Below are 22,604 nucleotides of genomic sequence, written 5' to 3'. Positions count from 1 at the left end.
TGGGAAGTGCGCGTTAAAAAACGGCGAGATATTTTGCAATGAATGGTTAAGTGGTTGGATAACTAAAAGTGCATTATTATGTTGATGAATGGTGTAAATTTAGTTACGTAAGAGTTTGTTGGCATGCGTGGATTGACAAGCAACTCGGTAACCCTGAAGTCGGCCGGCAGGTCGATGCTCGCTCGCGTCCCACTTACAGTGCACGGCGCAAGCGCAGCGTTTGCAAATCCAATCATAGCTCAACCGACGTTTGGTCTAATAAAATCTTTGATCATATGAGACAACGATGCTAATGGGATAAATACATTACGTGTGCTTTTTGTTTGATTGAGGCGCGGGGTTAAGTCTTTTTATCTTAGATGACGAGGTTACCGCTCCTGACTATTCTAGAAAACTGTCAAGCTTTATGCAAGTATTTTATAGTTTAAATAAAACTATTTAAGCAACTATTGAAATTGCTACGTAAGTGTTTACCCAGTAACTTTATTTTATGACTAGTAATTTAATCATAATTTTAACTTCAAGCACACACGTAAGTCTTTGTAATTCAATTCGCTTTACATTCAACATATTTTACACTTACCATTAAGGCAAAATAGTGTGCATATTTAAAATGCGTAACTCATTTTAAATAAATTATGTAGTACTAGCACATATTTATGTTATCGCTTGCGACACACAATTTTTATGTTCGTCATAAAAAAACATTCTGTGCACATGGACATATTTATCAAGAAGTTTCCTTATACAGAGTCATTTATGCATTGCTTTAATAACCAAGCGATTCATGTAATTATGAGGTGTGTTCTGAATACATTACGTTAACAAATTATTATAACCAGTGGATGTTGCGTGATTTCATTTTGCTATTGATGGTTTTCATGGCGTTTAATAGTTTAGCCGTAATTATTACTTAATTAAGGTTATTGTATGATTGTTAGTTTAGTATATAGCTGTTTATCATTTTGTTTACATAACAGTCTAGCATGTAACAATTATTTATATGGAATGATTACATGTTCGTTCTCATTTATCCATGTTTTATATTCTACAGCTAATAGACTGTCTAAACACTGACAATTTGATTTGTTCTATTTATAATAATAATCACAACAAGGTCGTTATAAAATGCGTGTTTGTTGAAGGTAACATAATTGAATAAGTTGTCACGTTTACACAATAAACGATACCCTTAAATACCAATTTACCTAAGAATGAAATTATCGTTGGCTACGTGACCTACCTACACGTCGCACAAGTTATGATAGCGACTCATTACAAGTGGAATGTTTTATTATATTATATACTACGAAGCGATGACACATAGTTCATTTATTTATACAAACTTCGGCACTCGTAGCTATACTATTTCGTCTACGTAATGCTTGGTATGAAAAAGTTTTCAAGTTTATAATTTTGCATCTACATCCGTTCATGTTCATTCACACTTTAGAATATTTATTACTATATTACGATTTACGATGAAATCGTGATAAAAGCAAAGTTGTAATAAAAGTTGGCGTTTTATAATTTATGAATCGTTTGGTCTGAAGCTTGATTTCAGTTGTCGAGGATTTGTAAAAGAATATTTTAGTGGAACGGGAATTGAGAAGATTGCTGGAACGCCATTAGCCGTATTGTTATTGCCGACATTCCAGTAATGAAGCGCTCGTTTTCATCCTCTAATATTGCCGATTTCCATCCCTCTCGCTCATAATGCATAGTAAGCTGGGCTGAGCATCCAACTTTTGTGTTATTTTAATTCAGTCGCTTTCTGTTGGAATTTTTCGATTAACAAAGTAGTCTATGAATCGTTAGGCTTGAACTGTTCGACAACTATTTAGTGGTATTTGTATGGTATATTTTAAAAACTATTTTTAATGTCTTTAACTTATTTCTTTCAATATAAATGTACCGACTTCAATGTGTTGTTACGAGGGACCATCTCCATTGAAATAAAGTGAAAAATGCACATCAGCTGCAGCCTGCAAATGTCACGTATGTTGAGATATCCAAACTTTCTCCCCGACGGGTATTGTGCACTTGATTTAAATAATGAGACGCGAGCATCGTGAAGCGCATCGGGGCTCACGAACCTCAAATATTGATTATTCGTTTTATAAGACACACGTGACACATGAGGTGTGAACTACATTGTTCACTTCAACTCACGCACGCGATTGTGACGCAATGGGAGATATTTTCAGACTTTCACCCGAGAATTCTGCGGGGGACCGAGGTGAAGTTCAAGACTATTTATAAGCAAAGCGGAGTCCTTTCTTGGCGTTTATTGATCGTTTACGAACGCACCCCGCGTATTACGGTAGGTTAGTATGCCCGCGGCTCCGACGCGGCTCCCGGAACACGCCGAATCCACCCGAAATTTTACATCCCCGGCCGTTATTGATCGGACTTGACATTGAAATCGTAATAGACGCAAACAGCTGGGAAGCGAGGGTGCGTACTCGCTCTTGAAAACGCAACCCTCACCGTTTCGATAAAACATGACGATAATTTATTACAACAATTTCGTCGAGTTTATTTCAATTTAGAATTATATCAGATTTTGAAACTCAATTGTTGTAAGTCTAATAATTACACAGAGGAGCCGAGCCGGGAGATGGCTAAAATCTCATTTATATTCAGCGGTCGGAGTTTGAATGTTATCTAAAATCCGTGTTTAGGTGTCGGACGGGATTGCTCTAATCTTGAAACTAAACACATTGTCGAGTTAGCTGAGCTTTGTTCTGGCTTAGAATCTTCGGCTGTATAATGGAGTGCAATGAGATTATACGGAATCTTGTATAGACTTGTTAAACGGGTTGCTGAATAAAAAGTGTCGCTACAGCAAATTTGTTGAATGCCAAGACAAATTATTGTGTACAGATAACAAGACTTGTAACCTATGTTAAAGAAACTTACTTCCTTCGTAGTATTTTTTTATCATATCACCTATGTTTCCGTTGCCGGTGACTGTCTGCATTTCCTGTACTAGCTAAGCTATGACTTAGGTAACTTTCTTGCGATAAAACACAAAAACTAGTCCTCTATTTATAAAGAGAAAGATAAGACCGTCTAGAACTAGTAAAGTAGCTTTTTATCTTTAGTGTTCCTATTAGTAATACTTTCTATTGAATAATGATATTAAATTTGTAAAATAAACTAGCGGTCCGCCCCGGCTTCGCCCGTGGTACATATTCACGTTTTCTCTACATAAGAACCATCCTCGAACTTCAAGGAATATTATAAAAAAAGAATTAATGAAATCGGTTAAGCCGTTCTCAAGTTATGCGCTTACCAACACATTTTGGGATTCATTTTTATATTATAGAGAAGATATACAGCACAATAAAATTAGACAAATGAAAAGCAACATATTCAAAACAAAATCTATTCTACGTAATTTGTTGTTTCATAAGGTAGATTAAAATTTAATAAACGTTCAGTGTCTCAGACGCTATTGTTCGGAAAGGCAACGGACTGCTATAAATTTCATAAGACTATGCTCGGTCACAGCCAATTTCATTGCAGCTAAATACGTCCTCCCGAGAAATCTTGAGACATATAAGTCTTAAATTAAATACACACATGTAACCAGTCTTCTAATTAGTGCTGGTAATTAAATGTTGTAGGATTTCCAAATGAAAGAAAAAATGCAATGAGAGTTAAACTTATGCAATAATTAATTAATCTATTATTTGTATTAAATGTAGACACAATACTTAATTATTTACGATATTCTATAGGTGGGTGGTATTTCCCGGTTGCAAGTCGACTCATTCTTGTTATATCGTAACTGCCACCCAGTTTAACGAATCGATATTTTATATTTATTGATAAAACGTCTGATAAAAGAAAAGGAATACTAAATAATGCTCAATCGCTACGTTGGTGGTCATAAATATTATTGTTATTTAAACCATTCAATAATTGAACAATTCAAATAAAATACCGTGTATAATGTTAAAGCAAACATAAAAGCAATTAAATTATACCTGTCAGAGTTGCCAATAAAACTATAAATTCAATCAAACGATAATCTCTAAAAGCGATGCAAAGCTGTATCGAATCTAGGAAAGCCGAATACACACCAAGAGGCTTATACAGAATACTGATCAGTTTGGAAATTATTCCATTATGCGATAGAAAATTTCATAAATAAAAAATGATCCTGCATTTCTATAGAATCACGGTTCCAAGTTAAATAAGTGATCACCGGTCGGTTACGTGAGGTGAATGGCTGAGTGCCCAGGGAATCTATTGCCAATAGCTACTACTCATCCTGCTTACTTAATTGATATTCATACGTGTCAGGCAAAATTATTGTGAAGAGATATGATTTAGCTCAGCTTCATTTCATTGGACCGAATATTGTTGTAGGGCGAATAATACCGTATTATCAACTAGCCCCAAAATGGTACACGTAGTTACAAATATGTATGATGGTACAATGACATCGTCTATTTATAAATATAAAAACGTGAATATCATAAAAGTCTCAACTATGGTTTCATGAGATGACACATACACACCCACAGATGGTCAGTGCAGCGCAAATAGAAACTTGCATAAATAGTTTAATCCTTGTGGAGGATATTGACACGCAGTGATGAAATGCATATCATTACTATGCAATGCACCGATGCCTATGCGACAAGCTTTGCTAGCACACAGTGAAAGCCGCTATTTGAGTTTAGTTCGGCGGTATTTGCCGCGCGTGTTAATAAGTGATGATGGTATAATTGGGCGGTTATTTTGAACTGTGGTCGATATTGGCAATGACGCGCGGGCCAGTCCGCTAATCGATCGTCGTGAACACTATGCTGCACTCCGCGCCCTATCATTTGTCTCCCTCGCAGCCGGGACGAGCCCGATCGCTCATCCTACTCGCTTCGTTATTCAAACGTCCCTAACCACCCGGTACCCTACCTACCGTATTTAGGATCTAAATTATGTTTTAAATTCTACGCTTTCATACTTCACCTCGTATACTTAGCTATCGTTATGAGCTACCTAATGGGCTATATCATTATGAATTTGTCTGGCTGTCTCGCTTACGAGCTCCGATAGCACCTCTTACGAATGGCTCGTAATTTGTGCTTCATTGTGCGTTGTTTTATATGAATTTAATTTATTTCGTAATGCTCTAATGAACGACATCTACTTTCAACTGAGGCCTTGGCACAAGCGCTAACCAGCTTAGGAATAGCAGTGGCATTTGGTATCGGTACGTGCGCCGGCGCAGTTCGCTTACATAACACACCTGCCATATCGGGCTGCACCTCGCTCACTCGCCCATTCTATGAATTACTAACAGGTCATAGACCTTAAGTATTATTTAACTCTAACTTGGCACATGATTTTGCGAGATTTAAACTCCATTGGATTTGGCTTTGTGCGTTTTGATTTGCCAATGCGTCAGCTTGCTTGTCTTTGATGTCCCTTATTTATTGCACACTGAGCGGTGGATATTCCAATGCAGCTTTAAATGTTGTATAAATAAAGATGAATAAATAAGTCGCAATTTTAAATAACGACGAGTCATACATAAGTAAAACTCTGCTTTGTAATCAGACAACACTGAAAACACCCAATCCTTTTTTAAACCTCGGAAATATCCCCTTTATTTGAGTGTACGCGGTGTCCGTGCCAAGAGAAAAAGCGTAGACGTTTACTTCGGTTTCCGAGTTTTTATTTTTTAAATCCGTTTACATCCCCAAGGAGCTGATAAAAACGACTCTGCTTACATTTCAGCGTTTTCAACGATTACAAACAGTCGAGTTTGGTTTAACAGTATCAATACAATGTAATCTATTATTTAGCATGAATGATTAGCATTAATACGGCATTATCGTACTGAGATATCGATATGATTGACGATTGTTGATGAGATAGCTCAATAACCTACATACAATAAGACATATTCTATATATTGCGTTTGTCCTATAACAGTTAATATTATGTGCAAGCATTCTGAGACATGCGTTATAGAATAATAAATCATACATAACACAAAACTGTGTAAAATTATTAATTAAGACTTGTACTAGCATACTACTCTTAGTATTTTTAGCTCATATTACTGCATGTATTAGCTCGTATTATATTAATTTTATAGGTTACTTGTTACTATACTGCGCCTTGTAGCGTGCACAATAAATCGCATGTCAGTATCTCTTAATACATGGATCTGTGACAAGCTCCTATAAAGTATGAAACACTCTGTATGTTCAATGGAAGCAAATGAGTTATGTTATATGTTATGTTATATATTCTCTATTGCACACACTTTTTAATTTTACAATACAAGGATATTAGAAGCAATTGGCGGCTTTAATGCTAAATAGCAATTTCTTCCAAGCAACCAGTACCAAGCATGAAATATACAGTTGCAAACATGGGAAGAAAGTGTACCTACACATAAACAGCAAATAAATTAATACTAAAAACATACAACTCAAAATAAACGAAAGAAAAAAAAAACAAACAATATCAAAACATTAAAAATAAAACACAAAAAAGAAAAACAGCACAGAAAATTAGCAGGTTAGAGTTATTAGTTATTTAACAGAAAATTTTACATTCGTAATTGCTCATAACTTTTATGCAATTTGAATTATACAAGATAATTGCTACGCTTTACGTTATACTAATCAGTAATTATTTAAAACGTAGTATTTAAACAAGTTATTGTGTTCAATAGTCTTAGTCTTATCCACTTTATGCTTGAGTCAATCCTTACGTAATTATGCAAGTCAAAATGTTTGACATTGACCGATACCCCTCATGCAAGTGAAGTCATATGTAGAGCGACTAATTGTTATCTATTTCCTAGTTAAACGAACTATTGAAGTTTTTATCTACACATATTGGAGTGCTTCCAGCGATACGACTTGGTTACATAATGTTTTATTATGGTACAATGACCGATAGAAATCGTAGGGCGTAGTTTGCCTTGTACTGTTCAATACACCTTAACTACAATATAATGTCAATGCAAATTGTTTATAAATACAGAATCGAGTGGAATTCTAAACGAGCTGTACTTTGGATTAACTGAATATAGTAATTGATTGATGGTTTGTGTACTTATAGGTTAATACTTGTGTGAGAATAATTTATGTGACGGGTCAGATATAAATGATTCTATTGAGATCTAATATGTTATTTGCTACCATATTAAAGGTTAGGAATACGAATATGGCAATGTTATAAATGCGAAAGGGTATTCAGTTCTGCTTCTAAATTTTTTGCTAGATCTTTACGAAGGCGTATTGCCAAATTAAGATTGCATAGTTATTTAGGTAAAATTACAGAATATTATGTATCATAAACGGTTAAAATTTATTCCCACTGGTAATTCGGTAAGCATATACAGTAAATTCAAGAAGAAAGTTAAAATTGCAAAGAGACGCAAATACACCGTTATTAATTATTATTATCATTCCAGTCCTGGACTTTTAAAAGCTTTTAATGTTATCTCCTCGAAGCAATCTTAACAATTATATTTTATCTCTAAACTTGAAGTTAGACTGCGAGTTGAAACGAGACCATAATGAAGTGTATTTATTAAAATATTCATATGAATTCAATACGTTACCGTATATTTATTAGCTAATAAAAGTTATGACTACTCGTATTAAGACCGGATGTATTCAGATAAGTGGAGCACAATCATTTGTATGTGTGAGATTAATGACTTATATTCCTATGAAATGTATCGACTTCGACGAAATCCTATTTCATAAATTCACACGTTGTTAATTAATAAAACAAGATCTTTATCTATGCTTGAATGGCACGGTGGACATATTTACGAGTATATACTTTTATATGCACTTCCTACTTCACTAATTAGTGCATCGCTATTTTGGTAAAACAAAATAAAACCGAATCTTTTTTAAGTTATGAACAAAATAAAAACTGTATCATTTGATGTTAGACATTATCTTTTCATTGCAATCAAAAACGGCTTACATATTATAGTTTGTCGAATTATTTTGACGAAACAACCCTAAATATTGCAGTATCTATTACCAACATTCCAAAAGCATAGGTTCTATTCGTGGTACTTTTTATTACAAGAAATGTAATAGTAATTTCGTAATATCAATGTGCGTATGTTTCACGTACGTTAGATTGCGCAAACAAGGCATTGTAAGTTCGCCTTGACGGGGCCGTTATCCTCTGCTAATACTATGTATAATGTACTTATCGATGCTATTTGTGTATGAATAAACCAATTAATTTGATTTATCTTCAGATAATTTATCCCGCGCAAATAATATCTAAATTATCATTGCCGTAACTCGTATGTTTGTAAAATTTAATTTTATGTATTAATTATTGTGTAGCTTGGTGATGTTCTAATATTTATATGCGTATGAAGAGGACTTATTAATTATACAATTTATCATATTGAACTTTAGTATATTTATACAAATTCTGTTGATTAAAAAAATCGCGTTTTTTTATTTAAATAGGTATAGCAAAGCTTCTAACATTGATATGTAAATAAAGGCATTAATTAAAATATTTCGTACATATTTGTATACTTATCGATATGCTTATATAACAATTTATACCACTTCTATATTTTGGGTTCAATAAATATAATTAATGTTTTTTTGCATTCCATTTTATATCTACACATTTTACATAGCCAAAAGGCTTGTTTACTTTTAATTAATTATAATGAATGATAATTACAAGATTCATATTTCAAGTTATATATTTCAATTCTTAATAAGGTTTTATTTTGGCTATAACATAACCATTTTGATCAACGAACTAAAAAACACACTACAAATATTTCGTGTGAACGTTTTTTGTAAGTTTATAAAATTCCAAGTAAATGAGATTACTCTTTTTACATATTAAACATCTATTTGTTGGAATATGACTAAAATATACAAAATTTATCGACGCCCACGTCACTCATACTTATTTACAGAATGCACTCAATGACTTTGTTAAACTTCCATCAAAGGTTCCGTATAATGCATGCTATGAATATATTTATTATACCTTTGGGATGTACAATTTACATGCTCACTCACGTAAACAATCGGGAAATGACAAATTTTCATTTGCGCCAATACAGCTTTCCACTTTATTTTTGCAAATAAGGATATATTTAATAGTGCATCGACAAATTTTAAAATCATAAACATGTCATAAATTTGATATAATATTATGAACTATTAGGAAGTTAAATCGTGTCTAGTAATATTATTTAAAATAGTGATGCAACGAATACTACTTTTACGAATACGAATACGAATATCAAACCTACTATTCGGCGAATACGAATACGAATACGAATATCTCGCACTGGTAATAAAAGACTTATTTATTTAAGCAATGTTTACTCTTATAATAATTAAAATTTACAATAGGCAAATTTTTGTTTAAAAAACATAAAATTCGTAGATTTTCTGGTTTTAGGCGATTTTTTTTTCAGTCTGGATGTTTCCAGCCGTTGAATAAAAGTCTTTCCGAAGCGACTGTACATGGCTTCAGTGAAAAATATTTTTGGGCGAGTTTTTTCTGACTTGGAAAATGGACATCTTCTCGCCAAAAGGCCAGTGGATCAGCAGTCTCTGCACACGTCATATTTTTACGCGCGATTTTTAAATCTGTAGTAAATAGAGTTGCGTACAAAAACATTCGTTTTTAAATATACGTATATTCGCCGAATACGAATATTCGGTAAATGTCTACTATTCGGCGAATACGAATATTCGTATTCGTATTCGTTGCATCACTAATTTAAAACTAAATTTACTGCGTAGTTATAAATCGTTTCCTTTCATAACGAAATCTGAATAATATCAAATATTGTTTTGCAGATCGTTCGTTTTATAATTTACATAAGTATAATACATATATAACTTCGCCGTCGACCTTGAATTTTATCAAACATAATATAAACAAAATGCACCAATTTCGTTATATAATGTAATTAATTATCCCAAGTCTTATTTACACCTTTCATTATCTTATCAGCATTGTTACACTCCAACATTCGATAAAACTTATCACATTTCGTATTAGGTACTGATACGAGTTAAAAAATTAACTACATTTTGAAGCAAACCTCTTCCATTATAGTTTACTTATACATATTATGGGTACTATGTCGTCACCAATGCCAAATTAATTTAGTTTATTTCCACATTGCACTATATTTAAACCGCAATTTATTCATTTTATTAAATGTCGTAACTATTCCCTAACAAGATTATTGAAATTCTTGGGAGCATGTCGAGTTGAAATGTATTTTAGTTAATAATAAAATTACACTGCGGACTACGCTTGAACAGATTTTAATTTACATTCATTTTCATCGGACTTGCGAATTCTGGACACGAAAGCGCGGTTATAATCCGATAAAGAGTTCGTTTGTTATTAAAATCATTATTTTATTTTTTTACTTTCTGATTACACAATATTTCATAATACGTGAAATAATATCAATCATAAAGTGCCATGAAATATCTTCCAATGTCCATGGTAGGATTTAACAAATAAAATGCATGTTCATCTTATCAAAAAGACAAATATTATCTCTAAAATAATAAATTCAAAAAATTAACTCAAAATTTTAGTTTTAAACAAAAACCAACAATATAATATATTGTTGCGAAATACAATAACATGTCAATTGTCAACAGAGATAAGAAGTGAAATTACTTACGCGTTATCAAAAATATTTTTAATGTTTATAAATTTACATTATATAGATTGCATTTATAGAAATTCGCTAATGTGTTTATAAGCAAGTTTGCAATATCTCTCGATATAGCAGAGTTGACATAAACTTTGCAGGGTTATCGCGGTATGGCAAACGGCCGGTTAACATATCTGCGTTGATAGTGTTATCAGTTATTTTTGTATCGAATATAACTCATAGTATGCAAGCCGGAGCAAGTTTGTTGCAGGGCTCGTACATTTTAATGTAGATAGTTATGTTGATTAATTGAGGTTTCGTATCTCAATCGTAAACAAATTGGAGTAGCTAGCTGCTAGGCACTACAATCTGTTTTTATATTTAACTGGTGCGTATATTGAGAAACATACCTATTATGTATAATAAAATACTTTCAAAAAGGCTTATATTGTAATTATTAATAATATATTGTGATTCTTCCTGAACACTTATGAATGCGAACAAACATCTAATCGTTAGATCATACAAGTCATTGAAAACAAGCATTTATTATGTTATTTATAGAACCATTATAACAATTAATCGCTACACGACACCGATATAGGAAAAGCGTTAAGATTTGCATACATTAAGCTAGAACACAAGGTTGAATTTGTTTCTATTTCATATTTTATGCTTCCGCTTGATTTATGGGCTATTATTCTTTTATTAAGCCTTGCTGTAAACACTAACAAAAATGAAACATTTTATAGGCGGTACCATATCTTAAGTCGAACACATTCTAGTACAAATAATCTTATCGTAAGATAAAGATGTAAACATCATATCATTCAGTGCATTTACTCTGCTTAAAAAGATGCAATCATTTTCAATTCCTCGTTTTATGGATACTTACTATATTACCTTCACACAGTCTCTATTCGCTTCTCGAGAACGCTAACAAAGTTCGCATTAAAAAGTTTATAATAATTTCTGGTCTGGTTGAAATAGCAAGTAACAGTTGGAAATGTTATTGTTTGCGCAGCCGGGTTATGGAGTTTTTGCACGTATACATGTATGTTTTTGCATGTATACCTATGTATGTACACACAGTTTTATATTTACGGGTAACTACAATGTCACATTTGTTATGTTGTTTATTATAATTTTCTTTATATTTTACTGTAGCGTTGACAACATGGTCGTGACTCGTGATTATTAAAAAAAAAAATCAAAAGGTGTGAGCTTTAATGTAGTAATGTTTCTGCATGTAGTACCTTAATGCAGTTCCGGAATAGTTTCAATTTTATTTTACTTAAATAAGAAACTAAGTGCAAGTAGTAACTACATTGCAGAATATGTAGACTGTACGTGTAGATTAAATTACAAAAGTATTTCTTTCAAACACAAATAATATTCATACCTACATAATGTTACTTATTAATGTTCTGAAAATTTAACAATTTTGTTATCAGCATAAAATCTTATTCAAACAAAACTTATTCAAAAGATTACCGCACAACATACTATGCTTATATTTGATTATCTACGAGCTACTAGACATATTGGCGTTCCCGATCGAGTTTCAGCTGATATCAAGCAATTAATTCACAACAGCGATCCATTGTTTACCCAGCCGCAAGGGATTAGATTAGACTTGAAGAGATACTTAGACGAAGAATCAAACGATTTCACTTGGAGCGAATGTTTATCTTTTATGAAGATGTTTTATTCTTGCTTTTATATACTACCTTTCCGCCCACGGTTTTGCCTGCTTAATCTTAAACCTAATAAATTATGTACCTTCCACTTGAATCTATTAAAAAAACCGCATCAATAAGTTGAGTAGTAGTAGCATACATAGAGAGTAGAGACAGGGAAAGCGACTTTGTTTTATACTTTGTAGTGAAGTTGTAAGATTGGCGTTTCAAGACGTTATGTTGATGCTATATTCAGGTGTAAAGAACCAAGAATACATTGTTATGTATGATACAAAAGTAACACATTTCGTTAGGTATGTTATATCAATGATACATATTGTTTACCCAGCTGTGACACGCACGTGGTGAAGCATGTGTGTTTTCCGACTGTTTTATAATACTCGTCGCCATATTGCTATCTTGTAAGATACTTATGATAATATATTTTTATTTGGAAATAAGTTGTTTGTGAACCTACTTTTTTGTTAATGTTTATTGTTATTATTATGTATAGAAAATGGTGATTCTATCGCTCTACGTGTATTCATAAATCTTACAAATCTTATTTATATGTTATGGAAAATGTTACCTACTATATATGTACTATATATGTACCTGCTAGATATAAATAATAATGTAATCGTAAATACGTCAAAATATTAATATATTTAAGTCATACTATTAAAAAGGATATTGAGAATTGTTACAGGCTAATTACCTCCAACTGCATGACTATGATAAATCGCTTTGGAGTTATATAAATTTGAATGACTAAAGCAAAAACCTATTTATATAGGATTACTACTCAGCCTCAGTACTCAGACTAAAAAAGACTAGACGAATTCGTACTAATTAATCTCATTAGCGATAGCTAATTGGCACTAATTCTGATTTCAGAACTACGCAATCACAGTCAGCTTTGTAGCAACTACGCTAAGTGTATTTAAACTATTTTAAAGTAAATTATTAAACATCGTTATTAACCCATTGCTCATGAGTAAGCACGCCTTGACCTACATCAATCAGTTTATTTGTTTGTATATGATTTTATGCGTGGACAAAGGAGTTATTTAATAGCAATAAATAATTGATAAACTTGATTAATTTATTTATCCATCGGGCTGTCTTTCGAGGTTTTATGTGCTAAATCTAAACTTTAAAACAGTCGGATTTATATTCATAAAAACACATGCGAAGCGTAAAACGAGTAGCCATTATCTAGTGGCACTAATGACATTACTTAAATGGGTAGTACTGACATAACAATACAGTTAACGATAAAACCAAGTTAGGATAAGTAGTTTTCCATGTACTAAGCACCCGTCTCGACTGCGGCGAACATATTTTCTTTGTGCAAATTATTTTTTGGTACTTCTAGTCTATGTTTGACATAAAATCGTTACATTTACTTCTGTTATAGCAATCAATTTATTCGTTGGATATTTCTGTAATTGACAGAGCACCACTCAATTGTTCCAGAACAGTTTAATAAAAAATAACAGCGCTATGTTTGTGTCGTGTTTGACAGGGAAACTCATCAAAATCCCATCAAAGACCTCACGCCCACTCGCAACGCGTTTAAGAATTTTTACACTCGTTTGAATGTAAATTCTTGTACATTTTCGTCGTAAAGAGATGAGATAGTTCGTTCTGCACTTCATTTTCCTCTGGGGGAATACATTTCACTATTTCTCAAGCAATAAAACGACAAGATTCCGTCTGCTTAAGCAGGTATTATGCAGAGAATTTTCATACAATTTCCACGTGTAGGTAGGGATTATGTATGAAAAGGTTTCGTTAAATTAAAACGGTTGAACTTCTAAGAATGTCGCGGAATGTTGCGATGTGCGAAAAGTGGAATTTTCAGGCCTGATACTAATTTACTTATGTAAATATCAAAATTATGAAGCGTGGAATTTTCGCGCCGAATATGATTTTGCCGTATTTGCAAATTCTTCTGTCAGAATTATGATTATAACAAATATTATAAGAAAATATGTATACAAGGTACAATTTATTTTCGTCAAGATTAACAAATTATACGTTCTATGAATCTCTCGACGCGGTATATCGACATTACGGGGCTGCCACGTTGCTGGAGTAATAAATGTTTGAGATTTACATAAACCACAATCCTTTGACAGTCGAATACTGATGAGGTGCGGACAAGTTACACGCAGGAGTGATGGCTACGATTGTATAAAGCGTCATTTCTTTAGACAATGCTTTGCATTTGCACGATATTGTATTCAAGGCATTTGTATCATAATTCTATCGTCCAAATTGAACTATAGTAACGCTGAATGCATTTTCTGTAACAAAGAGCATTAACACGAAGCTCTCAGACAATAGCAAACATGAAACGGAACGTAACGCAACCGTCAGGATAAATGTATCGAGCACCGCAAATACCATCCACTTGCAGACTTATTGTTTGGTTTGGCGTTGGTGAAAAATTGCTTTTCGTACGCTGTCCCTCTCGGAGCAGAATATAGCCACGACTGCAGTATGCTCGACCATCTTTAATATCATTTATTGTCAATAAACTCTCTTCCTTCTATACAAAATGGTACCGCTTTGAACTGCAGTACATTTCGCCAATATCGCATTCGATATCTTGTTGCGGCTAATTGGATTTGCGGCTAGGTTTCTCATTTTACATGGCCTTTGCGTTCTCTGCCGAGGGTTCTTTGTATTTAATTTTTATTTGTACGGTACTTACGCCGGCTGCCGACGACGGCGGAATATAATAGGAAACTTTCATTTGCCTAATTAAAAATAAGCCAAGCAGGGGAACAATCTGGATTTATTAAAGTTATTCAACATTAACGTCGGCGACATTTTATATTAAAAGCTCATTTAAAAACAGTCTCAGTGAAGATAGCAAAGACAATGGAAAACGAAGGTTGTCTGTGTGGTGACTGGTGAGTAACTTCCAGTTGTTTATTTTGAGTAAACAAAAGGCTTTATGCACATAATTTTGAGCAATGTATATTGTATACCTATAGGTTTATGAATAAGGCTCGTCGTTCGACATCTTTCGAGGATAATTATATTTTATCTTTAAAACTTTCAGAACATTTCTAGAAACAGAATGTTTATTTAACCATTCATCGTAAAAATTTGCAGATCCCTTTTGAGATTACTCTGCAACATGAAATAACACCTTAATCACATCGAATTAGTCTTAGGCTGCATTTATTAAAGTTATATGGAAATATGAGGAACTATTTTCAAGCTAAGAACGAGGCGTCGAGAGCCAAGTATGAATATTCCTTTATTGAGACCATTTCACTGGCTGCCAAGTTTCTCTACTCTATGTAAATTTAAGTAGGCGTAATTATAGGAAGTAACCATCGCTCGCTCTCGTTAGACATAGCTGTCTGAGCAGACTGCTCGTGTTAACTGTCTGTGGAAAGAACTAAACGGTCTTCCATTAATACACAGACAAGCAGTTACATCACATACGAGAACAAAATGCATGTCTTCGAATGTTTTACGTCGGAACTTTACTGCCACGAATCAGTCGTATAATGTAAAGGCGACGATTGCGAGACGAGTCGTGATCGGATTGAGTAAATAAATAGTCTCCTTTAAAGTACTCATCAATCTTGCAATATCTGCAGTATGTACACAGTAAATTGTGCAAGTTGCGGCGGTCTTGGCGGGTCGTTGCCCACGACCTGCAACCTCACTAAACTTTCCTGAACGCGACACTTAACAATTTAATTGTCACTCATTAGTCCTGAGGCGGCTTCGTTCGCACCCTTTTAATTAATGCACAGTGAAATTCATGAAGATTCACTGTTTGCGGGTTGTTCGCGCGTGCATTTCGATACGGCTGTATCAATCACGGTCGCCCGTTTCTAGACGAATCAATCACACACGTCCTTTGCAGGCGGTCCTATTAAATCGTTATTTATCATGACATAAAACAACGAGCCGTAGTAATTGCTGTATGCACTTAACATGCATAGTACAGTCAACCTGCATTCTAATTGACTAGAATGTCAATCGAATAAAATAGCGAGGCGACGTTCATTTTAAACTTGGGAAGTTATCAAACGTTAGCTATGCCGGATGGCTGCCCCCGCTCCGTCTCTTGGCAAACTGCAGTGTTCTATACGGCAAATCATATTGAGTTTGTTTGCGTAGGTCATTGCACTTGCTGGGACGTTTTATGTGTTCCTGGTGTCACGACGTCATTCTATTAATAGTATAATAGGAATGCTAACATCGAGCACACTGGAATGCGCAACGTGCTTGCATATTATAACATCCTGCATTACACGTCTAGTGTAGTCTAGTCTACAACATGTTACCGATCAAACGTATTCATGTAACGCATGTTTAACACAACTAAATCATCTGCATCGACTAACAATAGACACGCGATGAGTTGCCGATACAATGCGTAATGAAAATATTTGAGGGTGTACGCGTCATAATATGTTTAATTAAGTTTAGAGCGTAGAAGTAGTAACTCGTTAAACTTTCATTATTATTCGCGTTCACAAATTGTTCGTACGTGAATGAGTTTCGCTTCACAATCGATCTCTGCGGCGCTCGTGAGCCTTTGTTTGACTTCGACTCCGAATTCAGCGTAATTGCCTTTCAGCCTTTCATTATTCAACTTTATGCAGTCATTTACTTGGGTCATTACGAAGGGAGAGTTGCTGCGGTAAGTGTCGTGGGTGGATGCATTAATCGTAATATGTAAATGTGGGGATATGAAATATTGAAATTGCAAGCGTGGTTTTCCTACGAGCTCTAAACAGCCTAGCATTACATTGTTTTCTATTGCGTTACCATTTTATGCGCTGTAACCGCACATTTCTTCCTATTTCCTTTGAGTTAATATATAATATTGATCTATGGTTTCTTGTCGTTTTAAACGTATCGCGGAACTGGTTGACTGTATGCAAATAAACTATAATTTACTTGAGTGTCGTAAAATAGATAACTAGACAGTTTTCTACAATTACATTAATTATAGATATTTTTGTTATTATTTTAAAAGTAGTGTTGTGAGCCATTATTTATACTTCATCACTTAGTAAAGTCGTGATTGTTTATTTATAAGAGCAAGGTTTTCCTGTTGAACATCGCCTCAAGTGTTGCCGTCAAAGATGTAATTTTATCCACACTCGTCTTAGTATTATTTATAATCAAATATGTAAATGTGACTTGTTGCCAGCGTACTTAACAACGTGTATTTAACGACTTGCAGAAATTATCTTATATTAATTATAATAACATATACTTTTAAATGAAAACTTCTTGAGTTCACATCTCCAACATGCTAAAGTTAGGAATTTTCAAATTTTAATAAGTACTTAAATTCAAAGCTGTTTCATTTCTATCCACAGCTCCTAAGACTGTATACTTATCTTCTAAAGAAGCATTAGAACATTTGACACGCAAAAAGCTTAACAAACATTATTGTTACAGATCGAAGACGAGGGTAACCATGGCAACGACGATACCAGGCTCTTCATCCTGTCCACGCTGGCTGGTCAGCACAAGCCGAGGGTGTCCTGCGCGCTCTGCAAGGAGACCCTGCACGTGTTCGACCGTTATCCCCTGGTCGATGGGACCTTCTTCCTTAGCCCACGCCAACACACTAGCAGCGCTGTTGAGGTAGGATATGGTTGTTACACTCGTAAAAGTTTAACTTAGGGAATAGTTATTTCCAAGGATTGTAGAAAACAGTAATACGGCAATGGCATGCTTTATTCAATACAATCTATACATATAATAAATCTGTAGAAGGGTCAATTCTGTACATTAAAAATATTGAAAAAATAAATACCAGGGGGTGTTACTGGATCGATACCAAACCCAAATATGTGATTAAAAAAATTTTTGTCTGTCTGTCTGTCTGTCTGTCTGTCTGTCTGTCTGTATGTGAAGGCATCACGTGAAAACTAACGGTTCGATTTCGATGAAACTTGGTATAATTATACCTTATTTTCCTGGGCGTAAAATAGGATACTTTTTAAAATTAATTTTCCTGGAAAAATACGTAGAAAAAAATTAATCTTAACTTTTCAGTTTTATAGACGTTGTTCTGTAGAACCGCGAACACACGTTGCGTATTATTATAGGCCTAGCCGTATTTGGGTCCAATAGATATTTATAAGATGTTTTATTGTCAGAGTTACTCAAAATGGAGAAATAAACCATCCACGCGAAGACCGACATCCGCGCGGACGGAGTCGCGGGCGGAAGCTAGTCTCAAATATTCAAGATAAATTGGGTTTCCATGAACTCATCCCAGAAAACTTGCGTAAAATCATTAATTAAAGCTGTTTTAATTACATATATTTATCCACGCTTTCCTCTCAATGCTGTTCCACCTCCAGGCTACATATACCTCAATGATACACTCGTTAATTAAACATGGGGGAACAAAACGCGTTTTAAATTGGCGAGCCTCGAAAAGTCTCAAACTTAAATAAGATGTGGCAAAGTTTGTTTTCTACGAAGCGTCCCCCGCGCAATCCATGCGACAAACTTCTCGGCTCGGCGTTGTTTATTCAGCGAATTACAAGAACGAGCTCAAAGATACTTATGTTTGTTTGGAGATGGAATTAGCATTCCCCTCGCATCCATTCGGACTAACCCTTGCACAGGTGACATATTTCAATGGATTATCCCCCTGTAACGATGTATGGAAAGCGAGATGCAATTCTTATAAGAATTCCATGCTGAGATGAAATAACCATGACTTTATAACTGACTAGCTGTGCTGCGCGGTTTCAGCCGCGTGGCTCCGCTCCTGTTGGTCTTAGCATGATATTATATAGCCTATATTACTCGTGGATAATGTAGCTTTCGAATGGTGAAAGAATTTTTAAAATCAGTTCAGTAGTTTATGAGCCTATTCATTACAATCAAACAAACAAACAAAGTTTTCCTCTTTATAATATTAGTGTAGACAACTAATTACTTTTGGCATGAAACATAAAGTCCCAAAAAGGATTGACAACAATGCCTATATAATAATACCAATAATATTTTTTGCACATTATTCTCTCGTTAGTACAAATTATTTTGGTTTATACTTCTGCGATATTAAAGTAACAGCTTATTGGTTCTTGCATACATGCTTTGAAAAAGTATATTCCCCTAGGTTAGAGGTCGTACGCTTTCCTGTGTTATGTTTTGCTGCAAGGAACTACTAATTAATTTGCTATAATTGCAAAATGGCGGATGTATCTTAATTACCAAGATATGAATTACAATATATTTTCAATAGTAACTATTAATAGCAACTCATGTACTTTAATTAATATCAATTAATTGGTTTCACTTAACACACCGCGCAGAAATACATTGTGAAAAATAAATCATTAAAAACTACTTTAAATAAATCTTTTTAAACAAATAATACGATTTTTACATTTTGTAATGCACAATAAAAAATATAATTTTCACTTCGCACTCGAAACTAATTTAAACTGAAATTATTTAAAAAAATAAATTTATTGCAATGTTTATTGATAACAAAATGATAACGAGCTACTCGTAATTTATTTGCTCCTTGTACATTTTTACGTATGCAGTTCGTACGTTCCTTTCTCGTATCTCAAGAATTCCTTCAAAAAATGTGTACTAAAATAAAATTTCTTCAAATAAAATTAGCCCTTATTCCCACAGGTGAAAGTGGAAGGTCGCACGCAATATCTGACCTGCGTGTGCATGGGATGTCTGGAGCGATGTGACCCAGAGCGCACTATCCGCTGCCGGTTCTGTGGCCAGAAGTGGGATGGCTCATCTTTGGTACTGGGCACTATGTACTCGTATGACATCTTCATGGCCACTCCGTGCTGTGCTGAACGATTGAAGGTGAGGTTACAATTCTATGCTATGTGTATGGAATAAGACAAATTGTATCCTAACTGTTACTTAATTTGGAGACGTACTTTAACAAATTTTGTTTCGATTTAGTTGAAGTGCGATGTAGTAGATAATCTCTGCTGGTAGTTGTTACAAAATATCACCTTCAAATATTGAATAAGACATTTCTATAAGGAGAACTTTCATACAAGAAAAATACAATATGTTCCTTTAAAACATGTTAGAAAACTCATATCTGCAAAAGACGGCGAATTCGAATAGGATTTAAGCTGCAATTCATAGTATAAAGCGCACCTTGCAAAAGGTAGTATTTTATAATTTAACAAAGCCAAGTCTTTATTTCCTATTCTCCGCTATTGTTATATTTTATTGTGCTTTACAAGAGACAAAAGTAGCTAGGTAGGTTAGTTTCGTTTTTATAGACTTATGATTAATGGATGTTTTATATTCTTCAGTGTGTATTTATAGCATTAGCTATTTAAATTTGAAAAATTAAAATATGTGGAAGTTTGTGAAACATTAAAACTTCTCATTTATTACGATGAAAATAGTTTACAATAAAATTCACACGGATAATAATTTGAATAATAGTTCAACGAGTGCCAAACTTATTGTTACAATATATTATGTTTGTCCCAACAGTGCAACAACTGCTACAAGCCGCTGCTGCACCCGCACCAGCGGCTGAACTACTCGGACTACTCGCACCCGGTGACGTGCCCGCACTGCCGCGTGGTCGACACGCACTTCGTGAAGCCGCTCACGTACTGCTTCACGAAACGGGCCTTCCCGCTGTTCCAGCAGTGGCCATAACAAACGGCGGTGCCGGGCCCCTCCCCCGGCACCCCCCCCGAGCCGCGGGGCCGCTCCCCGCCCGCGCCCGCGCTGCGCCCCGTCGTCAACACGAGCATGGCCCGCGCGCCCGAGCCCCAGGAGGACAAGTTCCTGGCGCCCGGCCTGGCCAGCATCGCGGAGTCGCTGTCGCTGCTCGGCCTGAGCCCGGAGACGCTGGCCATGAGCCTGGGCGAGTCGCTGGCGGAGCGCTACCTGGCGGCCGCGGCGCTGCGCCCCAAGCCCGAGCGCGCGCCGCAGCCGCTGCAGCTCTTCTCCAACGACTTCATCGACTACCTGAACCAGCTCGCCTGAAGTGCGCGCGATGTGTGACGTGTGACGACCCGGACGATCGCCTCGCAGGAGGCCCTAGTGATAATTTTTGTTAAATTAAGTTGGTATTATTGAAAGTAATTTTATGCGTCGGTTTAGATCGTCCTATTGATTTTATTTTAATTTTATTCTGTACTTTGTTGATTAAAATAGATAGATGTTGATTTTATCGAAAATAATATTTACCGCTGAATATTGTGACACCAGAAATTGCATTTTGTTTTTCGTTTTCGGTTCAGTCTCGGATCGGCTATATCTGTTCCTTCTGAAGGACCTAAAAGATTTTTTTTTTGTTTAAATTATTGATTCTTCGATTTCAGTGATACTGATACGGTGACCCTATTTGATAGGGCGGTTCGAGTGGTGTGTTATTTAGTTCAATTTAGTTTATTAGTTATGTTTTATTTTAGCAAAATTTTAAACTTTAACTTAAGTGTTATACGATATTTTCTTAGGTTTATTGCAATCTTTATTTTCTCCCACCAAAATGGCACTTTCATCAGAGGGACCTCTCGAAAATGCCAGTTAGGTTATTTTCTTAACGATTTCATTTATTCATTTTCACTTAATTATCGGTAGGGGTTTTAATTGTAAGCGATTGCTGTGTCACCAATAATATGATTAGCTTGTGGATATGTATTACGATTACTCTAAGGTTTATTGTATCGAAGAATTGTTTCGGTATTTTCTCAATAGCTTCAGTGATTAGCGGACGATAAAATATTAAAAAAGTATTTATTTGGAATCGTGCCATATCAAATAAAAAACGAGTCTCGATGTTTGGATCAGATGTAAGGGTAAGATTGCCGCTCATCACCGAAGTTACCTTCCAAGTTATTTCCTTTTTTGTTATATTAAAATTTTGCTACGTCTATCTTAGTTTAGCTTAAGGTTTTCTTATAATTATCATGAATGTCTATTTGTTTGTAAGTATAGGTCTTTGGCGTGTAGCGTCGAAGCGAAGCCCATTTACTCATTAACGTTTAAAGATAAAAAATTTAGATAAGTTTTTGATACATTTGATACTTACTCGCAAAGTGATTAAAAGTGATAAATTTTATAGATGTAGACGTGTGTTAGTGATAGATAAAGTGGTGCGGATAGGTAGGCGCTTACTGTTTACAATGATAGTGAAATGTGAATTCGTTCGCACCGTAGGCAATAATTCTATAAAGACTTGACGATTTTTATAGGTGAAAATTTTTGCATTCTTCTAAAATCAAAAC

At 34.7% G+C, this 22,604-nt stretch overlaps 1 protein-coding gene across 1 annotated transcript in view; it reads left to right on the top strand.

Moving 5' to 3' along the window:
- Positions 1-21,120, top strand: part of LOC123694092 (headcase protein) — a 50,631-nt gene extending 29,511 nt beyond the window's left edge. Inside the window, exons 3-5 of the mRNA XM_045639393.1 lie at positions 17,803-17,991; positions 20,014-20,202; positions 20,857-21,120. Coding sequence (XP_045495349.1) covers positions 17,803-17,991; positions 20,014-20,202; positions 20,857-21,027 — 549 coding nt within the window. The 3' untranslated portion in view covers positions 21,028-21,120. The remainder of the gene's footprint in view (positions 1-17,802; positions 17,992-20,013; positions 20,203-20,856) is intronic.
- Positions 21,121-22,604: the final 1,484 nt, after the last annotated feature.

This window comes from Colias croceus, chromosome 8 (genome assembly GCF_905220415.1).
Source record: "Colias croceus chromosome 8, ilColCroc2.1".
Taxonomy (NCBI): domain Eukaryota; kingdom Metazoa; phylum Arthropoda; class Insecta; order Lepidoptera; family Pieridae; genus Colias; species Colias croceus.
This window is presented reverse-complemented; position numbering and strand designations above follow the sequence as displayed.